Below are 17,041 nucleotides of genomic sequence, written 5' to 3'. Positions count from 1 at the left end.
ATGCGGTTTCCCCCAGTGGTGCAGAACGCTAGTGCAATATCACAACCAGGATACTGATGCTGATATAGGCAAGATTCAGAACGTTTCCATCACCACAAGGACCCCTCATGTTGCTGTACTATAGTTATGCCCACTTCCCTTCTGCCCTCACCATTCTTTAACTCCTGGCAATACTAATCTGTTCTGCTATCTTATAATTTTGTCATTTCAAGAATGTTATAGAAATGGAACCATGCAGTATGTCACCTTTTGAAATTGGCTTTGTTCACTCAATACCTCACACATTCATTCAAGTTGTTGTATCTGTAGTGCATGCCTTTTTATTGCTGAGCAGTATGCCACGGTATAAGGGAGCTGGTTTTAAATGGACCACTCAAACATAGGCCTAAAAGCTTCCCAAGCACCGTATCCCAAGTAAAACAAGAATACTGGCATGTTCACCCGGCATCCACGCCTGGTCAACAAGAGATCAGCAACACTCCTGTCAGTATGGCCTTGCTGCTGAGCTAGGGTGCACACCGGCAGCAGCTCCTCTGGCTGAGAAGCCCTGAGGTGGCGCTCTCTAAGGAAGCTGGGTGCTCTCTAAGGCACGGCTCTCAATCTTCGATCACCTAGGGAGCTTTAAACAATTGATACCCAAGCCATACCCAGACCAATTCAATCATAATCTCTGGGTGTGGGACCCGGGCCTCAGCAATTTCTGAAACTCCAGATAATTCTCACATGCTGTCAGGGTCGAAAAGCAGTGCTCAAGCAGATTCAGCAAATGCACAACAGCGTGCTACCCCTCTAGCCGCAGTAGACGTCACCAAGCAGTCACCACACTCTTTTCCTGCGGAGAGCGACCTTTTCAAACACGCTTCAGACAGCCACTTCCAATTGATCGGCCTTGGCCCAGGAATCGAAATGACTTGCCCTCCCAGCTGAGAAGGCTGAAACTGTTTGGCAACCGCCATATCCAGGTGTGTCTAGGCCTGGGACCTGATGCATGAGGTGAGCGGCCCTCCAAATCATGCCAGAAAGGAGTGTCCTGGGCCCATAGTAATAGCAGCAGCAAAGCCACAGCAGGCAAGGATTTTCTGGGCTGGTTCCATAGGAAAAGGCAAAGTGAATCAGCCAGTGTCCTTCCCCTGCGGCAGCCTGCAGCCCAGCTGGGAGAGAGATGTGCGTGCAGGGTGTAAACCAACAGTGCCATCAGCATAGACAGGATCTGGCTCACACTGGTCCAGACCTGTAATGATGACCAGCCTGTGTGCAGTCCTCCTTATTTTCAGAGCCTCACACAAGCTTACCTGATGCTCACGACAATGCTGTGGGGCGGACCCAGGCTCAGAGCAGTTAAATACCTTGCTTAAAATCACCAGAGAGGGCTTCCCTGGTGGCGCAGTGGTTAAGAATCTGCCTGCCAATTCAGGGGACATGGGTTTGAGCCCTGGTCCGCAAAGATCCCACATGCCGCAGAGTGACTAAGCCCGTGCACTACAACCAACTACTGAGCCTGCGCTGTAGAGCCCGCGAGCCACAACTACTGAGCCCACGTGCCACAACTACTGAAGCCTGTGCTCTGCAACGAAGAGCAGTCCCCGCTCACCACAACTAGAGAAAGCCCACGCGCAACGAAGACCCAACGCAGCTATAAATTAATTAATTAATTTTAAAAATCACTAGAGAATAAATGGGAGAGCTGGCACCCAAACCAAGTCTGATTGCAAGTCCCCCCTGTCTAGTCCTCAGAGCAGTTAGACATTGACAGCCTGGACCTCTCTCGCCACCTTCAGACTCCGGCTCTCCTCTCCAAGGGCTGGGTATAGATGGACTCCTTCGTGGCCATTGATCAGCCCAGACAATAGCAGTAGTCGGTGTGGGCTAAGACCCAGTCTGCTCCCCTCTCTTCTACCGCTACCTCCCCTACAGATCTGGCGCCTGGATGGTGGGCAGAACTCCCTGGTGAAAAAGAGAAGAGTCACAAGGAATAAAGCCCCTGCCTACTGTTAACAGGAAGGATTAAATGGGGGCTTGAGGAAACTGTGGGACTGCGGACCACCCTGGACGACCCAAATTCTGTATCCTCTGCATTGAAGACAGTAGGATTGGAAAAAAAACCAGGGAGCAAAAGAAATTCTCCTCTCCATCTGTCCCTTACATGAACATTCTCCGGTGCAGAAAGTCTCCTTGGGAATGTCAGTCAGTAGGAGAAAGCAGGAAGGGGACCCTGGGCTTATGCATTGAGAGTTTTTCTCTTCCCGGTAATCTCAGAAATCCTGTCATGGTGGCTCAGCACCACAAAGGCTAATTTTGTACTTGCATCACCTCTGATGCAGGTGGGGTGACTCTCCAAGCAGCGGCTCAGGATCTGGGCTGCTTCCACACTGTATTAAGCTAGTTGGAACATGTGGCCTCCAGTTCTTGTCACAGCAAGAGAAGAGAGGACCTGGGGAATGTGTGGGATCATTTTACAGGACTTGAAGTGGCTTATATCACTTTAACCTACATCCCCACAGGTCAGAACCTGGTCACTGGCCCAACCTAACTGCAGGAGGGGCTGGGGAAGGTAGAGAGCATGTGGGTATCCGGTGAGCACCAAGTTTCTGCCAGTTGTTTCCCTAGAATTTCACCCACACAATATATTATGGAGCATTTGGTTCTTCAATCCAGTATGGGAAAAAGTGGCACCACGCATCATTTTGATTTGCCCGTATATGCTTTCTTTAGGCAACTGGCCTCAACCTCTTTCTGCTGTAATACCCATGGCAGATTATGTTCACACTCAAGACGCACTCCAATGGACTTGCCCAAATTTTCCCCAAATCCAAAAAACACTTTGTAGGAAAGCCCTAAGACTTCTAAAATTTTTGGCTCTTATTCATAAAAACATACAAAGGCATGTGAGTGACAATATAAAATTAGCCGTGTGAAGATCTCTGCCAGCTGTGGTGTGGAAGGGATCGGCAGCCATTCTGTGCAGTGTCCTAGGCTCTCTGTAACGCTACCTCCTCTCTCATTCATGAAAGCACAAGCCAAGCGAGGGAGAAAGGTAGAATTATAAGAACCTTGCATCCATTGCAGTTCTTTTCAAAAGGAATTTTTTGTTTTTTTGCAAATTTTGATGCTTTAACTATTCTTAATGACCTCACCATTAATTGTAACCTGTGGTGTTTTGTTCAGTAAAGGCCTTTATGTGTTAAATGAAAGGCTTGGAGGATGGATGTACAAGGCACATGTGCTTGAATGGAAGGTTTATGTAGGAGGAGACTTGGAATTTGGCTGGCATTGAGGGGTGATGTCAGACAGCAGAATGGTAAACTAAAGGAGGGTGAGGAATTTTGTTTGGTAGCCAGTAAGGATCCCGTAAAGTTGGAGGGGCAAACTGGTTTTATCTCACATGCCAGCTCTAATGGATTGGCACTGCACTGAGAAGGCTTATGAGGCTACAGCTAGTCTCAGCTGAAAAGAGGACAATGATTGATTAGTGATGTCTGCCCCAGGCATAGGACTGCTGAGTGGAATGTGTACCATTTGTTTGACATCCCTGTGCTGAAGGTTATTGAGTGAGCTAAGCTATGAGAGTCAGGGTGATAAAGTTTGGCAGGGCCATCACTAACCTGGGAGGCAGGAGACCTATGTAGTAGTTCAAGTTTTGTCACCATCCAGTTATGCCTTGGTCAAGCACTTCCCTTCTCTGAACCTGAATTGCTATAGATGAAAAAAGAGGAAGCGTGGATAAGAAAATTTCCAAGTCCTTTCCAATCCTGACATTCTGCAGTTTTAGGGCAAAAGCCATGTTTTTCATGATTGGTGGGGTAGTGTATAGGACAAATTTCTCTTGGACCTTTCCGAAAGAAATGCACACTTGCACAGTTGAAGGCAAGTACAGCTAGAGTTGGGAAGCCGAGCTGCTTTGTGTAAGGCTGCTGGCCTGAGTCCCTGCTGACAGCATGGTTTTGTCCTGGGGGCAAAATCCACTGGCATTCAACTTGACCTCAGCCTGACAGATCTGAGGCCTGATGCCTCTGTTCACCACAGCCAGAGTGGAGCTGGCTACTCCGCAGGGCTCCATTGTACCCCATGGCTTCTGTCATTCTGCAACCACACTCCTGTCAGCGCACTCAGCACTTCCTGGAGATGGGAGGCCGTATGGAATTTGTGAGCAGCTCTGGCCTATAGGGAAGCTGGGGAGAGAGCATCCTTAAGGGTTCTGCCTATGGTGTTTCTGGGTCTCTCTTCGGCTGCTCTGCTGCTTCAGGGCTACAGGTGACTGCAGTGCTCGGGATGGGGAAAGTCAGCAAGTTTACCCCCAGATGAGGCTGAGAGAGGATGAGATGCCCAGAGCCAAATGCTATCCATAAATGAGCAGATGTTGGCTCTGCCTGAGGGGTGTCTCTAGCTGTGGTCAGATCAGGTTATCACTGTTTCCTACACCCTGGTATTTTTAGGGGACTGAGACCCCCACCCCACTGCAACCATTCCAGTACTTGCCACTAGTCACAAGCCACAGAGTCTGCTCCATCTGTAAAGACAGGGTGAGTGGTTCCTTAGTAGGACCATTTATCACAACTTGGGCTTGGATTAAGCATTTCACCAGCATCTTACTGAATTCCTCACGACCACTGAGTATACAGTAGATGCTGTTAAGTGTCCCATTTATAAATAATGAAACCACTCAAGTATAAGTTCCTTTCCTAAGGTCACAGGGCTTCAAAGTCAATATGTAAAAGCAAAGAAGTCAAGACAGTCACTGTATAATTTGTTCAGGCTTTTCCGAGATGTCTGTCTGTGTCTCTATGTCTGTCTCTCTGTCTCTGTCTCTTTCCCTCTCTCTCTCTATATATATAAAATCAATGGCATGTTAGTCATCTTCCTCACTAACATGGGGGAAGAGAAACTACAAGAAACTCAGCCAATTCTTAAACACAGTTATGAATCCATTCATTCACCTCACAAACATTATGAGCCCTGCCACGTGCCAGGCGCTGTGGGTGCAGCAGAGAACAGGAATGCTGTCCAAGGAAGGAACCAGGGATCCTCCTGGAGTCCTTTGTTGCCCTCCTTCACCCTGCCTATTGTTTATGAATTCTTTTTTACTGTGGAAAATAGACATACCATAAAATGTACTATTTTAACTTTTTTTTTTTTTTTTTTTTTTTGCTGTACGCAGGCCTCTCACTGTTGTGGCCTCTCCCGTTGCGGAGCACAGCCTCCGGATGCGCAGGCTCAGCGGCCATGGCTTACGGGCCCAGCCGCTCTGTGGCATGTGGGATCTTCCCAGACTGGGGCACGAACCCGTGTCCCCTGCATCAGCAGGCGGACTCTCAACCACTGCGCCACCAGGGAAGCCCCTATTTTAACCATTTTTAAGTGCACAGTTCAGTGGCATTAAGCGTATTCATGTTGTGCCACCTTCACCACTATCCACCTCCAGAACTTTTTCATTTTCCCAAACTGACACTGTGCCCTCATTAAACACCAGCTCCCCATTTCCCCTCCCCCCAGGGCCAGGCAACCACCCTTCTCCTTTCTGTCTCTACGAATTGCGCTCCTCTAGGTACCTCATGTACGTTGAATCATACGGGATTTGTCCTTTTGTGTTTGCCTTATTTCACTTCATAAGCATACTGTCCTCAAGGCTCATCCACGCTATGCAAGTCACATGCACCACGCGGGTTTCCTTAAGATTTCACATGTCTGTCCTTCCTCTTGTCCACTCTGTCCCTGCTTGCTCAGGCCGCCTCCTCTCTCCTGGACCAGTGCAGAAGGGACAGCCTGCTCTCCCGGCCTCCAGTCCTTCCTTCTTCCAATGCATTTTCCACGCCGCTTTCAAAGTAATCTTACATTTCTCTTTTTAAGCTTCAGATGAGATTTTAAAGCTTATTCATTAAAGTGGTACATGTGCATGGTTGTCAAAAATTCAAATCCAAAAGGGTAGAAAGTGAAAAGAATCATCACTTAATACTCCATTTTTGTAGCTGCGCATCAGCGTTTTTAACCCCTGCCTGGCTTGCTTTCATTGTGCCAATGCACTGCAGTTACTTAGCCAGCCCTGTCTGCTGAGACACTCAAGTCGCTTCTCACACGTTGGACTTCCAGAGCTGGGTGCACATCCTTGGCCACGAATCTCAGCCCACGTCCAGGTCGGTTCCAAAGAAGCCAACAGACTCCTCACCAGGCTGCCTGGCTGCATGGCTAGGGGCCTCCTGGATACCAGCCTCTGCTGCAGCTCCTGACTGGGCAAGGGCTGGAAAGCCCAGAGCAGTGGGTCGGCTCCGACGTGGCCCAGGGCCTAGGGTTCAGCGTGAGAGGCACGGGAGGTACCTGTGCGGACAGGGAGGCTGGGACTGTTCTCGGGGCCCGTATCCGTGCAGCCATCAGCGTTCTGCACAGGATGTGCTTCTCACACAGCTGAGCAGGCCCTGGGGGTAGAGAGCGTGCTGCCCCATACCCCCGCACAGCCAAACGGGGCCGAGGGGCAGCGGGGTCTGTCCCGGCCAGGGCTGGCTCCCTCCGAGTCTGTGGAGGCCCCACCCCCACCAGGCTGGCCTCAGCCCCTTGGTCCACCTCGTGGCTCTGGCCCACAGCTTCTCACGAGTTCTTGGATGCCCACTGCCACTCAGGTGACACATACCCCCACCTTTGGAGCACGTACTCTGGCTCTATCTTGGCTGAGGTTGGACATGTGCCCAAAAGGAAGTTTTAGATGGTTTGTTCTTGGGAGAGGAAGCTGGAGCCCTGGGATGTGAGGGACCTGGGGAGGAATGATAGCCCCAGGCTGCGCAGGGGAGCATCCGTCAGCCAGGCCTCCATCCACTTCCTCCTTCTCTCATTCCTTCGCTCACTGGTTCATCCAACGGCTCCTGGCCATTTACTCTCTTGTCAGATGCTAAGCTCGACAGCCCAAGCCATCTCTGGGCGTCCCTCTGTGAAACAGAACCTTGCCTGGACAGGCCCCTGGATGGATTCCTGCATCCCCCAAGCAGAGGTCACCTATGAGCACGTGCGCTCCTGCCCTCCGTCTCCACTCTAGGGGATCCAGAGACAACTCACAGAAAGCCCCCCGAGGTCTCCCTTCCCGGGTGTCTGGCGACACGGCATGGTTGCGGCAGCCTCCCGGCCCCCGAGGGCTGCCGCTCATGAGTTAGTTCAGAATTTTCCCACGATGGGCTTCACTGCTCGCATCTCTGCCCAGGAGCCTCGTCCATCTCAGCTCCTGGCCTCCCTCGGCTCAGGCGGCTGCCCCTCCTGCCCAGTGCAAAGGCTGTGAGCAGGGCCTGCCACAGCTGAGGCCCCAGTCCCCACTGTGCTCTTGGCCGCGAGCAAGACAAGGGAGGGGAGTGGAGCTTTGCTGCCTGATGCAACGTCTGGCAGGGCCCATCCCTTATCAGAGCGCCATTCACAGCAGACTCTGGGACCCCACCTCCCCCCACGGGAGGCAGCGGCGGGCCCAGGGCCTGCCTGGGAGCCATCCAAGTAGAAAGCTGTTCTCTTGTGAAGGCCCCTTGCCAGGTCACGAGGGAGGCCTGAGCAGAAAGGCCTCCGAGGGGAGAGCCGGGTAGGGGAGCTGGTGCCTCGAGTTTCGGGCCTCAGATCACAGCCTGCTTTCTTTCCAGTGCGCTCCCTCACTGAGATTGCCTGGGATGCCTTCGCTGCTTTCTGCCCTCCCTACTGTTAGCCCATAGCTGGAGAGACTTGGAGCTGAAAGCCACAAGGCCTAGTTTCTTTATCCTAAAAAAGGCATCCCGGATTGATATAATTCAAGAGACTGATGTATGTGAAGCCCCAAGCGCCAAGGTTTGCCCATAGTACACACTCGTAGCACACACATGTAGTATATACGTGTAGTACCCGCTCAGCCCACGCTTGTAGTACACACTCAGGACATATAATCAGCGCATACCCGCAGCACAGGTCACAGTGCGCACATATGCTTCACTCAGGGAACAATGGCTTTTTCTTCTTCCTCTTTGTATTTTCCATCAACTTAGAATGATTAAGCATCTCACAGTGGGCTAAGTGCTTTGGAAAAGGCATCCATCTATTCATTCTACGAAAATTATGAGACACCTACTGTGCCTGGTGCACATAGAGCAGGGCACTGGGCATACAAGGATGAAGCAGACAGAGAGCTCTCCCCTCAGAGAGCTCACACTCCAGTGACTGAAATAGGCAGCAAACAAGTACACTTCCATCCTGGAAGGAAGTAAAGCAGGGTGCAGAGAGGGAACATGATAGGGAGAGGGGAGATGGTCAACTTTAGGTCAGTGGTCAGGGAAGGACTCCGGAGGAGGGGACATTTGAGCTGAGTACTGAGTATAACTGGGCCCAGGACGGCTGCCCCACTCCCCACTGCATCCAGGCAGAGCTGGGCTGGCACCTGCCCCTGGTGCCCTGGAAATATGACCTCCACTGGCATCCCAGCAGGGACGTGCCACCTTTTCCTTTGGCTGTCACAATTTCCTTTTGCTGGTGTTGGGGGGCAGGAAGGTATCAAGTACTCCCCTGGGAGATGGCATCCATCAAGTAAAGGAAGAGATTTTTCATTCTTCCCATGAGCTAAGCAAGGGGGGCACCACGGGTTTGGGGAGGGAGGTAGTTTTGTCCAGTGTCACAGATATCACAGACACACTTCTTGCAAAGGGCCTCCTGCAGGCCAGGTTCTACCTGAGTGACCCCCATCCCAGCCCTGTCCTCGTCCCTCATGACCCGTGACCTCCTGGCATCTGTGACCCTCTGCTACCCCCGGGTCTAAACCTCTCTCGCCTGCCTGCCCACTTGCCTGCTGGCCTGCCAAAGCTAACCCTAGGGGTAGCCTGCCTGGGCAGGGCAAAGGAGCCAACAGCCTGCCTGCGGTTTCATTTGGAGGGAGTTTTCACCCTTGCGTCTTCCTTTTAGGGCAATGTCGTGAAGGTTCTCAGGAATCTGGTATTATTCGGGGGGTGAGGGGGCTGGGACAGCGACTCGAAAATAGAAACAGTGCCCGGAAGGGAGGGGAGGAGAAGGTTCAGGATCTTTGTCATCGAGGCAGCCAAAGTTGTAAATCTTACCAAAGATGTTAGACCCAAAAGAGAGAAGACAGTGAACGCAACTCCCCCTGGGCCACACCTGCCTTTTCTCCCTCTCCCATGTACCAGATACTGCTCCTCACAGCAACCACCCTTTCCATGCTACCAGTGAAGAAAGTGAGGCCCAGAGAGGTTAAGTCACTTATACAATGCTACACAGCATGGTAGACATGCAGAAAGGACAAGAGCCCAGGACTTTTGGTCCTAGCTCCTTCTGCTTCCATCACATCATCAGATCCAGGCAACTCTCAGCTGAGAGCCGAGAGAGAAGAAAGCCAGGATTTCAACCCTTTGTGCTCTGCAGACTCAGTACTGGGGCTCACCCTCCCAGCAGGATAGGTGGCCTCGCATCCCACCACAGGCTAAACTGGGTGCATGGGGAACATGGCCCTGCCCGGCATTCTGCAAACGAATGCTGACAGCCTTCCAGGCACCAGCTTCAACGGGTTGACTCACCAGTGATTTGCTGGGCAGCTGATATATGGTGGATGCCATTCTAGACGCTGGTCCTGACTTCAGAGAACTTGCAGTCTGGGAATGGGAGAAAGACAGACCATCAGCTGGAAAGCCCAACCACATGTGCTATGGCAGGGGTGGGGGGGTGTCACTGTGGAACATCAAGAGGCTGGAATGACGTCGATCTGAGAGGGGTGATCAGGCTGCCGCTGGAGGAACCTTGGGCAAATAAATTAATCTCTCTCAACCTCAGTTTCCTCATCTGTAAAATGGGCTGGTCGCTACCTAATAGGGCTTTTGTGAAATGAGGAAATGCAAATCAAGTGCTTAGCTTGACACCAGGCATAGAGTAGTAACTTTATAAATTTCAATAAATTTCATCTACCCATATCCTTCTAGTTGACTCTTTCAACCAGAGTGTAAGCCCCATGAGGGCATGGGCTGGGTCTGCTTGTTCACTGCTGTATTGCCAGTGCCTAGAATGGCACATAGGAGGTGCTCAGAAAATATCTGCTTAATGAGTGCATAGGAAATGGCCCAGAAGAATTAGGAAGAGGCAAAAATATTCAGTTGCCCTTGAAATGGCCTTGCGGCCCTCTTCCCTCCTGGCTCCCCTCCAACTACCCACACTCACAAAGCACCCCAGCATTCTGCCAGGGAGAGCTGCCCACTGCCGCACCACCACTCCGCCCTGCACAGCTGAGGAGCTCCACTCCAGCTGCCAGGGTACACATCTGTCTTCTCACAAGCCTCACTGCTTTCTCCACAGGGGAGATTTTCTGGCTGTCCCTAAAGCCACTTCCATTGTGTGATGAAGGTGCAGCCCTGGGACCCTCCTTTCTGCCCTCCCACTCCCCCATGTCATCAGCTTGGAAGAAATTCATTATTCCCAGAAAGAAGGATGGTCCTGGATGTCCTGCACAAGGTCACAATAAGATTTTTCCAAACTTGGAGCAGACTGTCTCCCATGGATGAGGGTCCTTGTGGAGAAAGGGATAGACTTTTGGAAGAGGGGGTTGTGCTGGAATCTTGCGGCTTGTGGTATGGGACAGTGTGTGTGTGTGTGTGTGTGATGGTGAGGACGAGTGAAAGAAATGGTGATTCAGCCTCCATTGGGCAATGGTGTTTTTACTCCAGCTTTAAAAAATATATACACTTTCCGCTAAGAGTCATTTATTCCTTTAACCATTCTGTCATTTAGCAGCCATGCATGAGTGTCTCCTGTGTGCCTGGCCCAGTGCTAAGGGATAATGAGGGAGCCAGACAAACTCTCCGTCCTCCCCAAAGGGATGATTAGCACTGAACAAGTCATTACAAGTGGGCCTGCTTTATGACAAAGTCTCAGGTGCTTAAAGAGAGTCTTTGTACTGTGGCGGGGCGGAGGAGGCCCTAACCTATCCCGGGGAAGCTGCCCCACGAAGCTGAGACCCGAAGGCCAAGGCCATGTGAAGGATTTTGTTAGAATTCACATGCTATGGTGGAAAACCTTTAGTTAATTTTTAAAAATTTATACATCCGGGACTTCCCTGGTAGCACAATGGTTAAGAATCTGCCTGCCAATGCAGGGGACACGGGCTCAATACCTGGTCCGGGAAGATCCCACATGCCGCAGAGCAACTGAGCCCATGTACCACAACTACTGAGCCTGCGCTCTAGAACCCGCGAGCCACAACTACTGAAGCCCACGCACCTAGAGCCCATGCTCCGCAACAAGAGAAGCCGCTGCAATGAGAAGCCCATGCACCACAACGAAGAGTAGCCCCCGCTCATCGCAACTAGAGAAAGCCCGCACGCAGCAACGAAGACCCAACGCAGCCAAAAAAAAACAAAAACAAAAATTATACATCTGCATGGTAAAATTTCTAATAGTGCACAATGTTACACAGCAAACACTAAGACTCACCCCACCCTTCTCTCCTGACCTACCCGTCCCTTTGTTACAGGCCTTGTGTATGCCTGTGGTCACAGTCCACTTTTCTCTCCCTTAATTTTTTTTTTTCAAATGGGATCATACTACATCAGAGGTTCTCAACCTGGGATGATTTTGTACCTCCCCCCTGCCCAGAGGACATTAGACAACGTCTGGAGATATTTTTGATTGTCACATCTGAGCAAAGGGGATTCTACTGTTATCTAATGAGTAGAGGCCAAGGATGCTGTTAAACATCCTACAATGCACAGGACAATCCCCACAACAGAGAATGATCTGATCTAAAATGTTATTAGTGCTGACATAAAAAAGAACGAAATAATGCCATTTGCAGCAACATGGATGGACCTAGATTGTCATACTGCGTGAAGTAAGTCAGAGAAAGACAAATATCATCTGAAATTGATTATATGTGGAATATCAAAAAAAGGCACAAATGAACTTATTTACAAAACAGAAATAGAGTCACAGATGTAGAAAACAAACTTATGGTTACCAAGGGGGAAAGCGGGGGCATAAATTGGGAGATTGGGATTGACATATACACACTACTATATATAAAGTAGATAACTAATAAGGACATACTGTATAGCACAGGGAACTCTGTAATGACCTATATGGAAAAAGAATCTTAAAAAGAGGGGATATATGTATACGTATAACTGATTCACTCTGCTGTACAGCAGAAACTAACAACATTGTAAATCAACTACACTCCAATAAAATTTTTTTAAAAGCCAATAGTGCTGACGCTAAGAAACCCTAGCCTATATAAACACACTATGTCTGCAGCTTGCTTATGTATAATATATACACATTATTTATATATAAAATTATAACATATTGGGTTGGCCAAAAAGTTCGTTTGGGTTTTTCTGTAACATCTTACGGAAAATCCTGAGCGAACTTTCTGGCCAACCCAATATATAGTAGATTATTCACGTCAGCATTAGTAGATCCACCTCATTATTCTTCGTGGCTGCATAATAATCCACTGCTTGCTCCAGCATATTTTATTTAGATGTTTTCACTCTTTGGCTATTGCAAACATGTTTACTGCAAGGAGTATTCTTTTCATACACTTGCCTTTCAGTCATGTGTGAAGTCAAAGCATAAACTGCTGGAAGTGACATGGACGAATCAGAAGGTTCATTGGTATTTTGAATGACCTCATTTCAAGTCTCTGGGGCATAGTCCATTGGGAGAGTGGGTCTGGGGTTCTGACAAAACAGGGCTGTGGTCCCCAAAAGTCTGGTGGAAAAGCTCCTGTTTGTTCTCATCTACAGACAAGGGTGTCCTGACTGCTCATCTCTCCACAGGACCAGGTGTCCCCCACCTGAACAACGAGCCAGGTCCTGAGTGATGTCCCCAAGCTGAGTGCCCATGGCCCTACCCTTCCCCATGGAGAAAGGACTCACTCTGCCCCAGGACTGCCGACACTTTCTGCACAGCCTGAGAATGAGGAGCAAATATGCCCTTTTCCTTGCTTTTGTGGTGGTGGTTTTTGTCTTCATTGAAAAGGAAAATAAAATCATATCAAGGTGAGGGATGCAAGCCCAAGTCTTCCCTGTCAAGGTGGGGTGGGTGGGGGCAGAGAGGTAGCTTATAGGGCTGTCTGTGGACCTACAAAGGCAATCCCTCAACCAGTAATCATCAGACCTCTCCTGTGCCCAGGCAGTAGGTCATGCCCATGTCCTCATGACCGCACAGTTGTGAGACTTGGGCTCCAGACTCAGGCAGTCTGAGTTGGAATCCTGATTCTGGCACTTTTTTTTGGCCGCAGCGCACGTCTTTCAGGATCTTAGTCCCCCCACCAGGGATTGAACCCATGACCCCTGCAGTGGAAGTATGGAGTCCTAACTACTGGACCGCCAGGGAATTCCCCTGATTCTGGCCCTTTCTAGCTGTGACAGCTTAGACAAATTATTTCACTTTTCTGTCTTAAGTCTCTCTTCTGTAAAATGTGACTAATAATGGGGCCTGCCTTGTTGTAAAGATTAAATAAGAAAATGTAAAAGTGTTTAGCCCTGTGCCTGACACACAGTTGGTGTCCTGTACTTGCTGGCTGTGGTTATTATTATTAATTAACTTCCTGGCCTAGGATGATGCCTCACATTAACAGCATATCTCCTATACCAATCTGAAGTCATGGATGAGGGTGAGGCAGGGTCCTGGTACAGATACTGTGGTGGGCAGGGCTGCCATGTTCAGCTGCCCAGGTTGTGCACTGTTCAACTCCAGGGGTGTGCACTCACAACAGCTACGCTGGGAATGCTGCCCCCTAGAGTTGGCAGTGTACCGCTGTGTGCAGTGGCCCTGCTAGTGGGCCTGCAAGACATAGAAAGATTTCACAGACCTTCTCTCCCAAGCACAACCCCTGCAAGAAAGCATCAACCAGGATGGGTAGGTTAGGAATAGGGCTATGTAGTAGGCACTATGTCAGTGCCCTGCCTGGGTTCCTTAGCATGGACTGCTCCAGTTTGTGCCTACTGGGTCCTATTGCAAGATCCTGCAACTCTCCACCTGAGGGCATTCTCTCCACCTGCACACTGGCAAGCCACAAGTCCTGGGGAGTAAATGCCTCTGGGAGCAGCCCTCAGTCAAGGCCAACTGGGAGCTTCACACCCCTTGGGTAGAGAATCCTGAGGTGTGTTCTATCTACACCGTCTCCTGGGGTTCCTCCGGCAGAGCGATTTGGCCACAGGGGTAGCCTGCTCACCCTTATGGACTTCCTTTCCTCCCTGCCTCACTTCCCTACCCCTCTACCCGTTCTTCCTGTGATCAAGTCCCAAATAAACTACTTACACTCAAATCCTTGCCTCAGAGTCGGCTTTTGGGTGATTATCCTGGGATGCTCCTCAGGGTGGCACAGGGGATGGAGTCCCCAGTCAGTCATTGACCCCGGTATCCCTCTGTTCTCACAGGGTCTCGGACAAACTGAAGCAGATCCCCCAATCCCCGGCAGATGCCAATAGCACCGACCCAGCCCTAGTCTTGGCCGAGAACGCATCCCTCCTGTCCCTGAGTGAGCTGGATTCGGCCTTCACGCAGCTGCAGAGCCGCCTGCGAAACCTCAGTCTGCAGCTAGGCGTGGCGCCGGCAGAGGAGGCTGAGGAGGAGACCACAGAGTGGGAGCAGGAGTCCCGCCCACCCGCCGAGGCCCCGCCCCGGCGCCACTTGCTCCTCATGGCCACCACGCGCACGGGCTCCTCGTTTGTGGGCGAGTTCTTCAATCAGCAGGGCAACATCTTCTACCTCTTCGAGCCGCTGTGGCACATCGAGCGCACGGTGTCTTTCGAGCAGGGCGGCGCCAACGCCGCAGGCTCGGCCCTGGTATACCGCGACGTGCTCAAGCAGCTCTTCCTGTGCGACCTGTACCTCCTGGAGCATTTCATCATCCCGGCACCCGAGGACCACCTGACCCAGTTCGTGTTCCGCCGGGGCTCCAGCCGCTCCCTCTGCGAGGACCCCGTCTGCACGCCCCTCGTCAAGAAGGTATTCGAGAAGTACCCCTGCAAGAACCGCCGCTGCGGCCTCCTCAACATGACGCTGGCCTCCGAGGCCTGCCGCCGCAAGGAGCACATGGCAATCAAGGCCGTCCGCATACGGCAGCTGGAGTTCCTGCAGCCGCTGGCCGAGGACCCCCGTCTGGACCTCCGCGTCATCCAGCTGGTGCGCGACCCCCGCGCTGTGCTAGCCTCCCGCATGGTGGCCTTCGCCGACAAGTACGAGACCTGGAAGAACTGGCTGGCCAAGGGACAGGACCAGCTGAGGGAGGAGGAGGTGCTGCGGCTGAAGGGCAACTGTGAGAGCATCCGCCTGTCCGCTGAGCTGGGCCTGAGGCAGCCGGCCTGGCTGCGGGGCCGTTACATGCTGGTGCGCTACGAGGACGTGGCCCTCAGGCCGCTGCAGAAGGCCCAGGAGATGTACCGCTTTGCAGGCATTCCCCTGACCCCGCAGGTGGAGGACTGGATCCAGAAGAACACCCAGGCGGCGCACGACGGCATCTACTCCACGCAGAAGAACTCCTCGGAGCAGTTTGAGAAGTGGCGCTTCAGCATGCCCTTCAAGCTAGCGCAGGTGGTACAGGCTGCCTGCGGCCCCGCCATGCGCCTCTTTGGCTACAAGCCTGTGCAGGACGCCGCCTCGCTCTCCAACCGCTCCGTCAGCCTGCTGGAGGAGCGCGGCACCTTCTGGGTCACGTAGGGGACCCGGGGCGTCGAGCACCCCTCCTGGTGAAAGCCCCGCCTTGCCTGCCTCACCCAGGCCAGCTGGGAGACTGCAGCGCCGCCGCGGGGGTGGGCAGGAAGACGTGCAGGGCGTAGGTGGCGCCTGCGCTGTAGAAGTAGGCCCTCAGCCCGCTCGCTTCCCGCCCTAGCTGTGGGCCTGGAGCTTCCCGCTGAGAACAGGACAGTGGCCAGTCCTTTTGAGGGCTGCAAACCCAGACCTAAGGGGCTGTGGTGTCCTGAGCAGGCCCAGGCAGGCCCGAGCCTATTGACAAGCCTTTCTCGCCTCTCTTTCCCTCTCTCTGTCTCTGTCTCTCTCTCTGTCTCTCTCTCTGTCACACACACACACACACACACACACACACACACACACACACACAGAAATATACATGAAACACACATAGGTGCCTGTAGACCCTGTGGGTCAGAGTCCACAAATATTTAACAACCAGAAGGGGTTTCAGACACTGACTAGCCACAGTCAGACCCCCTGCTGTTCTCAGTGTCAACCTTTCAGTTTCCGAATTTCTCCATAATCCAGTGTGGCATCTGGGTGGGTCCCTGGGGAGAGGTGAAATCAGCTCTATATAGAGCTACAAAACAAACATACACATATAAAGACAAATACCTACACTCACACCACACAGAGAGGCAGAAGAACATAAAAACACAAACACACACACAGAAAAAACCTTCCCCGTTGCCTTATGCTTTATCTGTATCACACACCTAAAGAAAAGCCTCTGCTTACCTTTTAGAGTTATTCGGGGAGGGGGGAATGATATACGGTCATGGGCCATGACCCTGTTCCCCATCCAAGCTCGAGGCTGAACGGTGGATGCAGAACTGCCAAGTCCATGGCCTCTGCCCACCTTAGATGCTCGTGGCTACCTCCCCTGACCCATTCGTGTCCTTGCTGCTAGCAGGCAGCATGGTTTGAAATGGCATGGCTGACCCTCGTGTGATTGCAGCCCGAAGACCCTGTCCTAGCTCAGTTGGCTCCCCGAGAGCAGGTCCATATTTGAAAGCGGCCTCAAGCCTGACTGGCAGGAGCATCAGTGGTCCCTGGAGGCAAAAGGCAGCTCATGAGTCCTGTCATTTCCGGCCAGGCCGCTGTGGGGCAAGGCGCAGAAGGAAATACAGAGTGCTCCTAAGGGAGAAGTCACATCAGGATACCCCGTCCCCCGAGAAGACAGGGACAGAGGTCAGCCACATGGTTGGTCGTCATGGTTATGTGGTTAGTGTCTGGAATTCCTCATTTAGGGCTCTGGGAAGAGTATTGCTCAATGTGGGATGGGGTGCATGTTTTATTTTTTTTTAAGTTATTTATGGTTTGGTCTCTTGTGGCTGTGTTTTCAGGTTTGCTTCTACAGGAG

The 17,041-nt window shown here is 51.6% G+C and overlaps 1 protein-coding gene across 1 annotated transcript in view; it reads left to right on the top strand.

The window, feature by feature from the left end:
* CHST3 (carbohydrate sulfotransferase 3) overlaps window positions 1-15,951 on the top strand; it is a 36,444-nt gene extending 20,493 nt beyond the window's left edge. Inside the window, exons 2-3 of the mRNA XM_030862533.2 lie at window positions 12,759-12,980; window positions 14,364-15,951. Coding sequence (XP_030718393.1) covers window positions 12,823-12,980; window positions 14,364-15,645 — 1,440 coding nt within the window. The 5' untranslated portion in view covers window positions 12,759-12,822 and the 3' untranslated portion in view covers window positions 15,646-15,951. The remainder of the gene's footprint in view (window positions 1-12,758; window positions 12,981-14,363) is intronic.
* The last annotated feature ends 1,090 nt before the right edge of the window (window positions 15,952-17,041 follow it).

Source organism: Globicephala melas, chromosome 16, assembly GCF_963455315.2.
Source record: "Globicephala melas chromosome 16, mGloMel1.2, whole genome shotgun sequence".
Classification (NCBI taxonomy): Eukaryota; Metazoa; Chordata; class Mammalia; order Artiodactyla; family Delphinidae; genus Globicephala; species Globicephala melas.
This window is presented reverse-complemented; position numbering and strand designations above follow the sequence as displayed.